Source organism: Notolabrus celidotus, chromosome 15, assembly GCF_009762535.1.
Source record: "Notolabrus celidotus isolate fNotCel1 chromosome 15, fNotCel1.pri, whole genome shotgun sequence".
Classification (NCBI taxonomy): domain Eukaryota; kingdom Metazoa; phylum Chordata; class Actinopteri; order Labriformes; family Labridae; genus Notolabrus; species Notolabrus celidotus.
Window position 1 is genome coordinate 29,588,631 of NC_048286.1, and position 16,305 is coordinate 29,604,935.

Below are 16,305 nucleotides of genomic sequence, written 5' to 3' on the forward strand. Positions count from 1 at the left end.
TCAGCTTCCTCGACCACTGCTGCTTTCTCTCTCTTTCATTGTGGCAGCTTGAAGGGCCAGCCTGCAAGCCAAAGTGGAGTGGAGATCGTTGTGATAACAGGAATTTGAGGGAACTATAAAGACAATTTGTATTAGTTTAATGTATAGGTATCAGAGAAGGGGGGATGATTTACTAGTAGCATCCACAGCCACAATTTGCTGCCTGGTTATTTTTGCACAGCCTTATAGAGGATCCACTCTGCAACAACAACCTGCTCACTGTGCAGCCACGCCATGGTACTTAAGTAAAGAGATTAAATCAACAGGGTGTAAACCACAGTGCATGAGCAGCATTGGGAATAGAAAGTGCATGAATAACAACTCTCTGGTCCCCTGTCTCTGCACAGTGGTCGGTGTATATTCGTGCTGCGGTGCGTAAGGAGAAGGGTCTCCCCATCCTGGTGGAGCTGCTCAGGATAGACAACGACCGAGTGGTTTGTGCCGTGGCCACCGCGCTGAGAAACATGGCTCTGGACATCAGGAACAAGGAGCTCATCGGTGAGTCGTTCTGTCACTGCAAACATTTTGTCTTTGTGGATTTGACTGAGTGTTTGTGATATTTGAAAGTGCAGATGGTCGTAAAGTTTCCTCCTTTAAGCAGATCTTTGTATTCCTGTGACTGATTGTTAGATGCTTGATTTTTTTCCTTCAGATGCTGAATGATGTCTGTAACAAACTCAGCTTTTCTGCCAGTCCCCATAGCAACAACCTCCTGCCTCTTTTCACTTTGTCTGCATGCTTGAAGCTCTGAGCTAAGCAGTGTGTGTGCTTGTGTGTGTGTTTGTTTGTGTGTGTAATACATAGCTTGCAATGTCAGTGCACACGTGTCCATCTAGAACAGGGCATGCATGTACATTTTATCGGACTAACTGTCCTCCCTTTTCCTGTGTTGTGTGAACATGCACAAACTGCATTAGAGACTCATCACAGTGTGTTGCTTCCTCTGAGCGTTCAGCAGCAGAGATCAGTGCTGTCTGCACAAACAGATCCAGTGTGAGCTCACTGTTCTTTTTATTGCTGCAGGGTTACAAATGGGATTGAGAGCTTCATTTTCAGTGTTTGCAAGTGATAACAAGAATATTGGCAATTCTGCAAGTATATGGAAATCGCTGAAATGAATCTGTTGATGCTCAGTCATGTTTATGCTAACTTAATGTAAGAAGCCGGTCTTATGTGTAAATAACGTTGCTTAGAGAGAGTGATGGTTTTAGAGCTGGATTGAAGTTGGAGACTGTTTTATCTCTCTTTTTCACCTTATTTTTGAGACTTTGTCCACAGAATTACTCAATTACAGAGTAAAATTCAAAACAGTTAAACTACTACTGTTAAGTGTTGTGTAAGTGCAGCAGAGCAAGAAAGAAAGATGCTAGTTGCTACATGCACTATCATCACTGCACAGTTACATGTGGACAACAATCAATAAATCCATCAGTCTTAGTTTGTAAAATGAAGCTTTGCGTTAGTTCATGCAGAACATAGAAGTCGTACACCTCAGCTGCTGTCAGCTGACAGGCTGCAGTTTGAATCCTTGGGTGCGTCTCAAAGCTCTTAACTTCCATCCTCGTGTCGTTCACTCGCATCTTAGTCCCTCCCACCAGAGATGCTAGGAAATGAAACTAGAGGAGAGAGGAAACGAGGAGATTCCTTATTTTTCTACTATTAAACTCAGCTGATGTTAAGTTTCAGAGAAGTCTGAGCCGCTGCAGCTACCAATCAGTGAGAGCTATTTGTTAAGTGGGCGTGTCTGTCAGAGAAAAGACATCCGCAAAGCCTTCTCTCGTGTCTCCTCGATTATCCCTCATCCGATCAGTCTCCTCTCTCCTCTCTCCTCTCTCCTCTCTCCTCTCTCCTCTCTCCTCCAGCAGATTTAAGAGCCTTGGGACGCAAGGTTAAATGGCGGGTCAGTAGCTACTTCCGGTTCGCAAGAGACTGTAGTTAAGAGCTTTGAGACGCACCCGTTGTTTCCTATCCACACAACCAATCACAGCTCATTCCAACGATAAGGCAGCCTATTTAAACCCTTCTCCCCTCTCGCTAATCCCTGCAACACTTTTTTTGTGTTTGCTGCCCACACTCTGCTGCTGTTGGTTAAACTTTGCCTCCTCCTGTTTAAGTCTGAGTTATACTTCTGCGTCGAATCGGTCGCACATCGGCCTTGTATTTCATCTCCTCCTCTCTATTCTTCCCTGTAATCATGTCTGTATGATAAACAGCAACATGTATCAGCTGTAGATTAACATAATAAGCTCTGAATCTCTGTGGAAAAGTAAACAGAGATCATAGTGGGGCCGGAAGTAGGCGACCGGCTATCAGAGAGACCACACTGCCCTTGAGCGTTTCGGCAGAGAATTGCGGCATGTCACGAACACATCGACGCACAAGTATGTGGTGCTCACATCCGCATCAGCCCCTGCTGCGTAGGGGCGACGCAGAAGTATAAATCAACCTTTGGTCTAAATGTCTGTTATACCCTTGTGGGGATTTTGCAGTGCACTCCCTGGAAAGCCGAAGCAGGCTGCTGGGCTAACCCGGGGAGCGCTGAAGCAGAGCCTCTACCACCAAGCATAACTGTATTTCCATTTGGCAATAAATGGTTAAATCTATGACGAGAGTGTTCCTGACTGAAGTCCCAATTCCTCAAGACTCTTTACAAAAAGAGCATCCCTCAGTAGTGTTGTCTAGACTGAGCTCATGCTCCAACATTTGAGAGCTCCAGCACAGGTATACGTCACAATCCCCCCGACCAAGCCGACCGACCTCACACTTCTGCACATTTAACCACAAACTTCACTTTACACCCGGACTATCCATTGACTTTTCATATACTACATATAACATGCTTGTTTATAATTGCAGCTACATTTAATGTTCTACTTTTTTTCCCCTTATTGGCTTCTTGTTTTTTCTTCTTTGGCACTAACGGAGACCCGAGTGCAAAATTTGGTTCCACCTCATGTGACAGCATGTGTTGGCAAGACAATAAACAACCCTTGAATCCTTGAAGTCACATCTTTAATCTTACACCGAGCTCTGAGTAGGTGTTAAGGCCCCCCCGTGGAACACCGGTCGTCACGGTGCATCGTTTTGAAAGATGGGATAACTTGGAGGATGGGGAGCAGATGATTTTACAGGCTGTCTGGTGTCTGCAGTGTGTTCTCTGATCTCTCTCCCTTTGAAATGTTTGATGACTTTGATTTGTTCTCTCGCTTAAGTTTCATTTCATCAGTACCTTTATTACTGTATAATGCTAGTTGAGGAGTTAACAGCAGTGATATCAGGCAGAAATGAGACAACATGTCACTCTCAGAACTCCAGAGATAGATCTCCTCAGTGACCAAACGTTCACAGAGTGTTGTTTTAAGAAGAGGTGGTGCAGAGTTTAAATGATTTGCAAACCATCAAAAACGGTGTTTGTGAACATTTGACACAATAACCCATGGAATTGAGGTTCTTCGTGATTCCCCTCCACCTCAACCAATCACTCTTTCTCCCACAGGTAAATATGCCATGAGGGACTTGGTGCACCGTTTGCCTGGAGGCAGCAACAACAACAACACCAGCGGCGGGGGCGGCAGCAACACAAGTGTCCTGGTGGGGAAGACCATGTCAGACGATACCATCACGGCGATCTGCTGCGCGCTCCACGAGGTCATCACCAAGAACATGGAGAACACCAAGGCTCTGAGGGACGCCGGCGGCATCGAGAAGCTCATCGGCATCGCCCGCAGCAAAGGAGACAAGTAAGAGGAATGGAGAGATGATGTCAGGATGAAGGGGGGGAAAGAAAGAAAGAGGGAGGGTCAAAGGGAGATGAGGAACCAAAGACATGTTTTGTTTAAACAATGTTTCAAAACTACAATACCAAGGTTAGAGCAGTTTTACATTTTCATCAACTTGTATAATTTTTCAACTTCAATGTACTTTAATGAACTCTCTTTGAAACCATGCTCAGTATTGGAAGCTACATCTGATGTCAGAGAAGCTCCTCTACCTCCACATTTGTCAGTGTACAATGAGACAATCATCTATCCTGACCCTGGACAAGGTCTTCACCGAACACGGTTGTCTCATGTTTCTAGTACGGGGTTTCAGTCTATCAGCTTAACAAGTTATCATGCAGAGGTGTGTTTGCATGGATTGTAGCTAGCTGTCGCTTTCTCTTGGCTTACCTGACTCAGGGGGGAATACAAGTCAAGGCAGGAGCAGAGATGTGACGTCCCACTTTGACCTGCACCCTCGCCCTTGGGTAACGATAGATGGAGTGTATTTACATCACACTTTCTCTAACTCTAAGAGTTGAGTGGGACCTCAATCCCCTCTGCATTGCTTGCATGTGTGTCAAGCATGCCAAGGCGTCGCTTGTGGGTGTCTTGTCATGCAAGCACTGTAGCGGTATGCCGACATGATTCCTGGAACGCCACCTGCGTGTGTCTGTAGTCTCAAGAGGCCAATCCTTCTTTCCAACGCTGCAGTTAAACCCAGGATGAACCAACTTGTTTGTTTTTTATTTCTCACAAACATTGGAGTTTAGTTTTATTGCGGTTTAGTGTTATTTTTACTGCTGACTTTCATCATCTCCAGACAAGAACAGATTATAAACACAGTTGTGTGACATCAGGTGCTGCCGTCTACTTGTGGGAAATAGCCACAGCTACCCGAAAAGTACAATACAGTTTCAGTCAGTCCTTTTGAAGTTGTAAAGCCTTGTTTTATGTTTTTGAGGTTTTATATTTAGTGTTTCTGTTTTGTAAAACATCTCACACAGAGCAGAGACTCCTGCACCAGAGTCCCCTCCTCTCTGAATGTACAGCTGTAGCACAGATCTGTGTTTAATTGTCTCCATATTTTCGAGTGTTGATTCTGGGATGAACACATATTAAATCTAATCAGGCTGCCTGCTGTCCTATAAGAGGGATACATTTGATTATTTGCTTGTTAGCAAAGCAAAGAGCAAGCAGGTGTTACAGCATGATGCTTGACTTGTGTGGGTGAAGAGATGGATACTTAGACATGAAGATGAGGAGGTTCACTGGCGGACTATACGGCCTGATACCTCTGCATCAAATCTACACTGAAGCATAAAGCATATAGGTTCACATCACCCTGTACCCATGCAGAAGTAGCCTGACATGCATCTCCTATATCGTATATTGCAAGCCCTGTGATTCGTCTGCCGGGTTGCATCTTATTGTTGTCTTCTGCCCACACTGATTCTGCAGCTGTACATTCAATCTCCTCCGACGTCCAGTATGATCGACTGCTGTTCCACTTTATTAACTCCAGCTCTAACATAGTACGATTCAGTCGCCATGGTTTCCTGTGCACAAACAAGCAGAGAATGAAGTGGTAAAAGAAACTGGTGATATAACTGAGCATTGAAATCGCATTGCAAACTTATATATAGGTGGAGTGTTGCAGAGTGACGTTGACACTCCAATGTTCAAGTACGTAGTGCTCATGATGGTGAAGGCCACTACGGCATAGCGACATATAGAGACATATTCATCCAATCAGAGAAAAGGGCAGCAATTTGTTTGTGGTGGAAAAAAAGGGTGACAGAGTGAGGAGATCATGCAACAGAGACACAAGGTTGATGCAGGAGGGAGTGAAAGGAAAGATTCAGAGACACTGTGTGCTTGCTTTAAAGATGTGAGTCAGAGGTCGAAACAGAAAACAGAATGTAAGGTTGGAAAAGTGTGGCCGGTCTGTCTACCTGCACAGCACACCTACATTGAGTTTGGCTGGTTGACTTTATGAAGACAGCTAACCAACAGGAAACATGGGACAAAGAAGAGCAAGAGGGGCGACCTGGTTGCTTGGTCAAAATGTTTTATTAATTAAACTTGTCTTAGATCCTTCATGAATATTATCCCTTATCTAAGTGTATCCATTAACAGATTCATTACAGATAGTAATTGATCACTGTCTGTAATTGAAAATGAAGTATTGATTTGATATGACGTGTGTGATCAGGTTGTCTGTGGTGCTACTTTTGTGGTTTAGACCAGGGGTTCCCAACCTTTTCAGCCCGCGACCCCCAAAATATAGATGCCAAAGACTTGCGACCCCCACTGTCCCTCAAAGTGATTTAATGTGGCTTCATTTAGCTGGTCTAGAGAAAATTAGCCTACCTATATGAGCATGTGACTGTGTTTCCTACGCCGTTATGAATTAACCTGCTGCTACTAATGCTGTTGATAATTAACTGTTCACTAACCCTAAACTTAGGAGTCATCTGACAAAAAGAAAGGCAGACAACTCATCACATTTTCTATTTTCAAGGTTTTATTTCAAGGTTAGCTACTATTTTTGTCGATATTTTTTACTATAATGGGTAAAATGTACTATTTTTAGATCATTCAAAAAAAGTAAACATTCTTGAAGACATCTCACGACCCCCCATTTGTGTTTTGCGACACCCCCCCCCAAGGGGTACCGATCCACACTTTGGGAACCCCTGGTTTAGACCAATCAGAGTCAAGTATATAACACATCCAGGCAGTAATTACAGATACAAGTAAGAGCAAGAGCCTGAGATAAATTTCATTTTGAAATCTTTTTATTGGATTCTTTTCCTTTTTTTTTTACATACATTAATTGACACATCACAACATGTATCAACCAAATTAAAAAAAAGAAAAGAGAAAAAAAAGACATTAACAAACAGCAAAAACAACTTAAGGCAATCCAAGCCTATCACACGTAGAAAAGAAAATATACAGAGTACAACGACATAGGTATTTAAGGCAGGACAAAACAAAACAAGACAGCAGAAGAAGAAGGGAATGGGAAAAAAAATACTGAGTTTTTCAAGTTTTAAATGGGCCATCACACTTGCCGCCCAATTACTGTCCGATGAGCCTGAGATAAATTGATCAAATCCATTAAATTTAACCCGAGCTATTCAATTCAATTCAATTCAATTCTATTCAATTCAAAATATGTTATTTATTCCTGGGGGCCATAAAGGCCAGAAAGCAGTGGTATAAGAATAAAAGTTAGGTATATATAGTGAGATATCGCTATTTTAGCTATATCCCGTGATATAGCTTCTACTTTGTCTGTCGTGTTGAATGTTTGCTTGGTTTTGTCATAATGGAGATTTTACATTGTTGTGATAATTAAAGTATGCATTTTTTTCTACATCTTTGTGTATTTCCCAGGCAATGACTGTATAAATCTGTAGACAAACTAAATAGTTTCTTTTTTGTCAAAGAACATTTTTAATTTCTTTGCCCCAGTGATCAGACCGGATATGCACCCACATAATTGGAAACGGTAATTTTTACTCACATGGCTGGAAGAAACAAAGTTTAATTTCCGAGGTGATAATAAGGCCATATGAGCCAATAAACACAGCCATTAGTCAGCTGAGTCAAACCTGGAAGAAGCAAAGTGAAATATTGGCCAATCAATCAAACAACAAACCAATTTAGTCAATTCAAACGCCATATTCCCAGTCTTCATCTTTGTTCAGATCGTATTTGGAGACCGAATGAAGAATGACTCTGCTCTTTGATGTGTTTTTATGATTCCATAGCTAAAAGCAGCAGGAAACAAAGGACAGTCAAGCTTTATTCTGTATGTGTTTTTCTCTCTGCTGAATTCCCAGACATAGTCCCAAAGTGGTGAAAGCAGCATCTCAAGTGTTGAACAGCATGTGGCAATACAGAGACCTGCGCAGCCTCTACAAGAAGGTAAAGTCTGCACATCTGACTCTGCTATGGAAACAGAGGAAATATCACTCTGGTGTTTTAATGTGACATCAGGATATAAATCTACTATGTAGATCATTCTATCTCTTTCTTCTTTTCATGTTATTGTTCTGTCCATCTCATCTTTCCCTCAGGACGGCTACTCCCAGTACCATTTTGTGGGCTCTTCCTCCACAATAGAGAGAGACAGACAGCGACCTTATTCCTCCTCTCGTACGCCGTCCATCTCTCCCGTGCGGACCTCACCCAACAATCGATCAGGTGAGTCCACCCCTCCTCTCCCCTGTCTTCTCTTTTGTCCTCTATCACTCTTTTATCAGTACAGTCCGGTCAGAGGAGCACAGCCACAACACAGCTGAATTCTGATTGAACCGTCCTGTGACGACAGCCGCCTTTAAATTATTCAGCCGTCGGAAAGGTCCTTAAAGCACCTTGACAAACTTTTCACTCCTCTTTGGGAGAGAAAGAGTTTGATTTCTTTGAGCTGTCAAAGGTCAATGTTTCTGATGACCTGAACTATGTTCCTGGTTTAACCGTGGGGTGGGGTGGGGTGATGGGAACTGGCAAGGAAACTCTGGATGAAGTCAGGGTGAGCAGACACATGCCCCAAAAGTTTCAGAGTTTTGTGTGTATGTGTGTCTACAACACTTAAGGGAAGATAATCACTAAAAACTGAAATACAGAAGTGACTTTCTGCAAAATATGGATGTCACAAATGTTGAACGACTGTCTGCAGCTACCTCTCAACTTGTGGTTGGTAGTTTGAAAATGCTACCTAATTGACTCCCCTTGTTTAGCAGACAGACACACCTGCTCCCTGAACCCATGTCCTACTTCATTTGTTATATCCTCAGTGCGGGCAACACAGTGATTTCCACAGTCATTATTTTGTCAAGCATACACACAGCAGTGAGTCAGAGCCACCTCATTACTGTTTCATTTGAATTTGCAACAGGATTGTGCAACAAATGCCCCATTAGTGGATTGGTATTACCCTCACGTCCTTTATGGGAACATCCTTTCCTGACTGCTCCAAGACTGACTCCTCTGAATGAATCATTACTCAGTGAATTATTCCAGCTCCAAAATATCACCTCATTTTAGCGAGTTTGTTGGAAATGGGAACATTTTATATTTATGTGAGCTGAAACTAAGTTTGGGTACACGTTTCCTGCAACACACAGCTACAAGAGGAAGTGACTCCAGTGCAGTTTGAACACTAATTTGTAACTGTAATCGCTGTTTCCACATTTGTGTATAAGGGCCTGTGTCCATTAACGCTAAAACGCTATTTGCTAGCAGTGCTCAAGACCTCAATTTCAGAGCGCTTCTCAGCAGTGCTTACTGTTGCAGGGTTACAGATGCTCTGTATGCTTCATCTGCTGTCATTAGATGACATTGTAATTAGACCTGCAGAGTTAGTCCCTCATTTTATTTCGCTACTCAAGGCACACTGTTATAGTAAAGCTTTTATTTTATGAATTTATTTTAATTTGTAACATTTTACCTCTCTGCTTTTACTGTCAGTTTTCTTTTATTGCCTCTCTCCTTCTATTGTCTGTTTATAGTGCTATTCAAATAAAAGTATTATTATTACAGAGACAGGGTTAAAATAATTAGAGACATTCGTTGTAGCATTAGCAGCACCTCTAGACCTGGGAATTGTACCATGAAGAATTAGTCTGGTAAGTTTCTCCTTGGCCACCGCCATTGTTTTCAACAATGTTGATATCAGCAGCCACCCCTCCGTCTTGATTTTGATTGGTTGGTGAGGTAGAAGTGACATCACTGAGTGTGGCGCTCTCGCAAAAGTTGAAGTACCGTATTGACCAAGCAGCAACCTCCGGTCTCAAAATATGAAGCCCATGCGGAAGTGTTATAAACTGCAATTCATCGAGCGTCCACTTGAGGCTGGCTGTTGAAACACCAGAAACCACATAGACACCAATTCAAAATAGACGATCTTTACAGCAGAAATAAACATGTTTGGTTGAGTTCAGCATTACCAACGATTGGCTTCAAAACAGGGCTCAGGAAGAGATGGGTGACGTCACAAATACCACGTCCATTATTTATATAGTCTATGGCATTGACCCAATTATAAGACCCTGTTGTTTTTCATTAAATACATCTGTAAAAAGTTGCATTATCTTATATTCAGGGTTTACCAATTACATGCTGATATTTGTTACAACAGTGGACACTGTCAGTACAGTGAAGCCAGCCTTCAGTAACTGTTTCAGCAGCAGGCGGTTGAAAGATGAAGAGACATGATGACTGGAGCAAAGTAGCACAAAAGAAGCATAAGTTACCCGAGGACTGAGGCGGAGTTGTGATGCCTTTCTTAAGAAACATTCATCAGTGCAGAAGAGACGATAAACAGACAAAAAAAGTGTGATGTCACTGAGTTTCAATCAACCAATAGACTGCAGGTTATTTTAATTATGGTATCTAATCCTGCAACCATAATTTATTTAATTTAAAACTGACAATTTAAATAAAAGGTGTTAAAAACAACAACCGTCCTTTTTATATTTAATGAGTCTGTGTCATCATTTTTTTAACCCTCCTGTTATGTTGCAGGTCAAATTGACCCATTTTAAACTTCAAAAATGTAAAAATAAATTGTTAATAAAATGAAAAGAATTCAAATTTTAAAAACAAATCTAAGTAATGTAAAACTACTGCATTTATATTTAGGATAGGTAAGAGTTATCTTCTTTGAACCATGATCTGTGAGAATTAAAGAACATCATTGCACTAAATATTGATTTAAAAGGTTAGTAATGGAGTTAATAATGAGATTAAAAGAATGTTTATTGGTATTTTTTGGGTTCTGAAACTTTTATATAACTAAATATCCCACTGGGTCAAGTTGAACCAGGAACATTGTTGCTGTTCCTGAAAAATGAATATAACAGGAGGGTTAAAAAAAAAGCTTTTAAGTTGTTTTTATGTTTTTCGTGCATTTTTGCCTTCGTGATAGGACAGCTGAAGAGAGACAGGAAACATGGGGAGTAGAGAGCGGTGGAAGACATGCAGCAAATGGTCACAGACAGAAATGAGGACTGTAGCCTCTGCATGTGTTGTCATTTTTAACTGAAATAATTACCTTTATAGAAAAACAAGAATAGTTCTTCAAGGGCTTTTTTCTCAAAATCCGTCTTGAAAAGTGGAGGTCATCTCATGAAGGCTGTTTTATATTTGCAGGAGTAGAAATTTTCAAACAAGAGTGCTGAACGCAGGAACAAAAACCAGCTGAGGTCAAGGGCATTGCTGCTCTAAGGTTTTTATGGAAATATATGCTGCTAGCACAAAAAGGACATCAATGTACATAGGCCCCACTTCTGTAGACAGCCAAATGTACATCAGGACTGCAGGTGCATGTTGTCAAATATAAGTCCTGCAAAAAGTAAAACACCAAAGAGGTTTTATTTATTCATCAAACTTTATTTTGTTTGGTGATTAATTGAGGGGAAGCACAATTTTCAGTAGGTGTTAGAATTGCATTAAATCTAACAACATATGAAAGCATTCACACAGGGCCTCACAAACACCAGAGCTGGATTTATGAGGCTGTCAGCTGACATTAATAAAGTGATTAACTCTCTGGTTTGGAAGCCAATCTCTCATCTTTTATTTTGTTTTTCTGTTTATAAAAGTGCGAGCAGATAGAACATCGAGGCGTTTGTTTGCTTCTTTCGCTTCTTAGGAAATTTCCACACTCCAAAGAAAGCCTCTCATTGTGTTTAAAGCCTTTAAAATGTGTGTTTTTTTTTCATCAGCTGCATGCAGAGGACAATTGGTCGAGTGGGTGTCAGTGTGACAATAGCCTGATAATATTAGAAAATAATTGATGAGTGTATGGATCAGTGCTAACTGTGTTAGAACGTACAGAAAAGGAACAAAGAGGCAGACGCAGCTGCATAAACAGGCTGGGAGCATGCTTCACGGCAAGCAGCTTCACCGCTGATAATGATTTCAATATTAAAGCAAATGGTTCTGAACCACATGGCACTGAATCAACAGCCCGGGTTTCTGCAATATGGCTAGATCTAGCTCATTATCTCTGAAATGATCCCACAGCCTCCCTCAGTCCTGCATTTTCTCCCAGCTGTGGGTTTGAGTTTAGAATCAATGATGGTTTTACTATCTGGATTTAGAAGTTGGTAATGCAAGACGGAGATTAATCCGCCTGTGGGAGTTAAAGGTAGTAAAAATACGTGGCTGTAGTGAAGACTGGAGGAGAGAGAGAGTGGCCTGCAGGCAGACAGAGGGGAAAAGATGACAGAAGAGGGTACGCAGAGAGGAGGGATGACTCAGTGTTTACCTCTCTGAAATTACACCTGGGTCTAAAAGCTTCATTTGTAGAGAATGACGCCATGAGAGGGTCACAATGCAAACAGCATTCATGGTAAGAAGAAATACATGCTGTGAAGGAAAACATCCTTAAAAAGATGAGAAACGTACAGGTTTTAAATTGCACGGCATTCATTGTCTCAAAGGATTCCATGCAGCCCGGTCTGTTGTTCTCCTCCTGAATATGAGAGCCTGCTGGTGATAGATTGAGGCCTAAAGGTGTACCCTGTTTGTGTGTGTGTGTTTGTGTGTGTGTGTGTTTGTGTGTAGCGAGCGCCCCTGCTTCCCCCAGAGAGATGATGGCGTTGAAGGAGAGGAAGGCAGACTACGAGTCGACTGGCAATGCCAGTTACCATGGCAACAAGGGCGAACACACATCCAGGAAGGATGCAATGACGGGTAGGGATCCCATACTGCACATCTGACACCAAAATACACGGCCTCAATACTGCCTGTGTCTGTTTTTGTCTTCATATGTAAAGATTGAAAGTATACGTGATTTAAGTTCTGCAAACACACTGAGAGTTAAACCTGTGATCCTGCTCAGAGTTAGAGAGGAATACTGTATACTGTATGTACTGTGAAGTAGAACCATGTCACCACTTCACATACCAACACTACAGATGCAAACACAGGACCTCCAGACTGCTGCATTTGTACTTCTCACAGCTTTAGCCACATGACCCTCCCGACTCGAGCCCATCAGTGTATGTTAGGTCTATCATTACCACTGGACAGATAAAGACTATGAATGAAATACCTTGTGCAAAAGGAGACAGATTCTTCTTGCTGCATGAGCGGTCTGTTGAAGTGTATGCACAGTGAAGAGATGTTTCATAACAGGGATCTAAGAACAGCCTTCAGTCTGCAGAGCAGTTCATGTATCATGGGCCTACTGATAATCCACAGAGCTGTAGATGAACATCAATTTTATAATCCAAGTCTTAAACCACATCATCACATCAGTCCATTATGACACGGCCTGTTAGGTGCACCTCTCCCCTTCTCAGTGCTGTCTGCAGTCTGCATGACAGCTTGTTTTTTAAATGCTCATAAAGCTGCATTGTGGAAGAAGGAAAGTGAGATCTTATCACGTGTGGTCGGACCCATTTGGTCAAGCATGATCTGTCCAATGTGATCAGTTCAGCCGGACCACATCTCTGTATTAGGAGTTAACAAAGGGTCAGATATGAAAATCCTTCCAGGGCCAATGTAGACCTCAGATAGTTCATGTAAATATTAAGTTGATGCTTATTTTCTCTGAAGATAATCCACATGTTTGTAGTTACATTCATTCACTTGTAATTGAACCTGAGAGCTCACCAATCAGACAGCTTTTCATGTGTATGAATTTATTTAAGACACAAATAAGTTCAGGTATCTTGATTTTGTAGAAGCTGTCAGTGTTTCATGAAGTCCATGTTTGCTCTCTGACAGCTGTTTTGTAGGAAACATTGAGCTCAAATCTCTGCCTTATCATCATTAATCATTTTTATTTTAATTCCAGTCTACCCAATGCCTTTCACATCCCACCCACACTCCTCTGTCTGCACAGTGATATCTGATCACAGCAAACATTCAGCTGAAGTCCTTGTCCCCTCTCTCTCTCTCTCTCTCTCTCTCTCTCTCTCTCTCTCTCTCTCTCTCTCTCTCTCTCTCTCTCTCTCTCTCTCTCTCTCTCTCCCTCTCTCTCTCTCTCTCTGCAGGTCAAATGTCCGGTGGATCCTCTACGCTGCTCAGAGGAGCTTATGTGTCGCCAACTGATGACCTAAAGTATAATCAGGTACAACAAGTTTAATCATGGGTTCATAGTGTTCATAATTACAGTGCTGTGAAAAAGTATCTCCCCCCTTCCTGATTTCTTATATTTTTGCATATGTGTCACACTTAATGCTTCTGGTAATGAAACACATTTTAATGTCAGACAAAGATAACCATAGTAAATACAAAATGCAGTTTTTAAATGATGATTTCATTTAGTAAGGAAAACAAATTATCCAAACCTACCTGGCCCTATGTGAAAAAGTAATTCCCCTAAACCTACCCTTGGTGGCAACAACTGTAATCAAGCATTTGCAATAACTGGCACTGAGTCTTTTACGTTATTCTTTACAGAGTTGTTTTAATTAATCCACATTGGAGTGGTTTTCCAGCATGAACGGCCTGTTTAAGGTCATGCCACAGCATCTCAATCGGATTTGAGTCCAGACTTTGACTAGGCCACTCCAAAACCTTCATTTAGATTTTTTTTAAGCCATTCAGAGGTGGATTTGCTGGTGTGTTTCAAATCATTTTCCTGCAGTATAACGCAAGTGCACTTGGCTGGACATTTTCCCTAAGGATTTTCTAGTAAGGTCGTTATTGCAAATGAGAATTGGTTCTCAATTAACTCACCTGGTTAAATAAAGGTTAAATAAATAAATAAATAAGTAAAGAGCAGAATTCATGGTTCAATCAATTACAGCAAATCATCCAGGTGTTCTTGGATTTCTTTAGATTGTGACATGATGTGTTGGTTTTTGAGATCTTTAAACCCACTTCTCTTTAAGTGATTTCTTGATTCAACAGGTCTGGCAGTAATCAAGCCTGGGTGTGGCTAGTGAAATTGAACTCAGCTTTTCAAATCATTTAGTTAAAGCTCCTGTGAGGAGTTTTTAACTAGTTATGAAACAGACTAAAACCTACACCAATGGCTTTTTTATGACCTATAGAAGCAAATAAGACCACCATGAAGGAGACTGGCTATTTATGTTTAGTTATATCTTTAAAGTCTGAAATGGCTTCAGGGGGGTATGTGTCAACCTTTTATGGCATTTTCCACTGCAAATATTCACAATGAGTGAGTGTTAAAATACAGAAGGGTATCATCTTGTTTTACCAAACTCTACTTCACATGTAATGGACAAGATCATAAAGAGATATCAGATGTATCACTTTGCCGACAGGGGGCACCAAGATCCACATGGACTGAAGTACCTCACATGAGCTTTAATCACAGAAGGGAAAACAAAACATGACGATCAATACACTCAAGTGAATCAGGAGAAGCTGTTGGATTAAAGTACTTTTTTGGTATTTGTAACACATGTAAGGCTTCTATGAGACCAAGAGGTTAAATACAGCCTCTAACAGCCATTGTTCTGACACTGCTTGGCTTTCTTTTAAGTAATATAACACTGACAGTCATAGGTGACTTGTTTTGATGTGGAAACAGTCCTGAGAAAGAAGCAACATCTTCATATGCCCTCTTGTACTAACATAAATAGTTAACCTCTGCATTTGAGTTGTGAACAAATCAGCATAGACAGGCATGAAAAAGAAACAGATGTCCACAGAGGGTCAAAGGGAAAACACTCATGTAATAAACACCTGACAGTCTATACGTCTCTTCAACATCTTCCCCGTCTATACAATCCTCTAAGAGAAGATCCGCAGCACTGTCACCCCATAAAACTTGAGATGGGAATAAAGAAGTGCAGCAAAACTATTCTCTTTATTGCATTGGAATATAATGGTGACACAGATGGAGATGAAATACTATGGGGTCCAAACAGGTTGCTGTAAACTCCTATAGAGTCTCATTCAGCTTTATGGGAACTGCAGTGATTTGCTCTCTGAGTCTGGCATTTAATTCTGCATTGATGCCCGTAAAATCCTCCAGCATTGCTTATCAAACCCTCTGGCAGCAGTAGCTTCAGTCTTTTAACTTATGAGTTGGCCAGCTCTCAGAAAAGCACTGAAATAGACACCAATAAGAAGTGGCCATCACCCGTCATCCATCAGACTTGTTTGTTTCAGGCTGACTGACCAGAAGAAAGTTTGTGATGATAAAAAACTGCATTTGGAAGGATGGTTTTGGATGGTTTGCTTAAAATTGATATTAAATTGGTAATCTTACGGGAAATCTGGACTGAATACCTGAATTATTAAAGCTTGCCAGTGGAGGAAGACTTTAACTCTCCTAAAGGACAACATATCTCATCAGCTTTCATAAAATGAGGGTGGTTTTTACAGTCTTGAGTGACTTGTATGCGTGATTATTTGCTGTTGGAAGGATTTAGGAGGGGAAACCCATTAAAGCGCAAGACTGAATATATGAATGACCGCTGTAGGATGTATTTATCATGCATAATTCTCTTGAGAGTAAAAAGTGTGACAACCAACCCTGGTCCCCCCTACATCAATGCCAGCT

At 41.3% G+C, this 16,305-nt stretch overlaps 1 protein-coding gene across 13 annotated transcripts in view; it reads left to right on the plus strand.

Moving 5' to 3' along the window:
* Positions 1–16,305, plus strand: part of ctnnd2b (catenin (cadherin-associated protein), delta 2b) — a 237,275-nt gene that overhangs the window by 216,776 nt on the left and 4,194 nt on the right. For 10 of the 13 annotated variants that reach the window (XM_034702136.1, XM_034702137.1, XM_034702133.1 and 7 more), the window contains 6 exons: positions 387–537; positions 3,536–3,779; positions 7,643–7,736; positions 7,889–8,015; positions 12,384–12,512; positions 13,820–13,896. In XM_034702136.1, coding sequence (XP_034558027.1) covers positions 387–537; positions 3,536–3,779; positions 7,643–7,736; positions 7,889–8,015; positions 12,384–12,512; positions 13,820–13,896 — 822 coding nt within the window. The remainder of the gene's footprint in view (positions 1–386; positions 538–3,535; positions 3,780–7,642; positions 7,737–7,888; positions 8,016–12,383; positions 12,513–13,819; positions 13,897–16,305) is intronic. The other 3 variants (XM_034702134.1, XM_034702144.1, XM_034702145.1) reach the window with 1 other exon arrangement.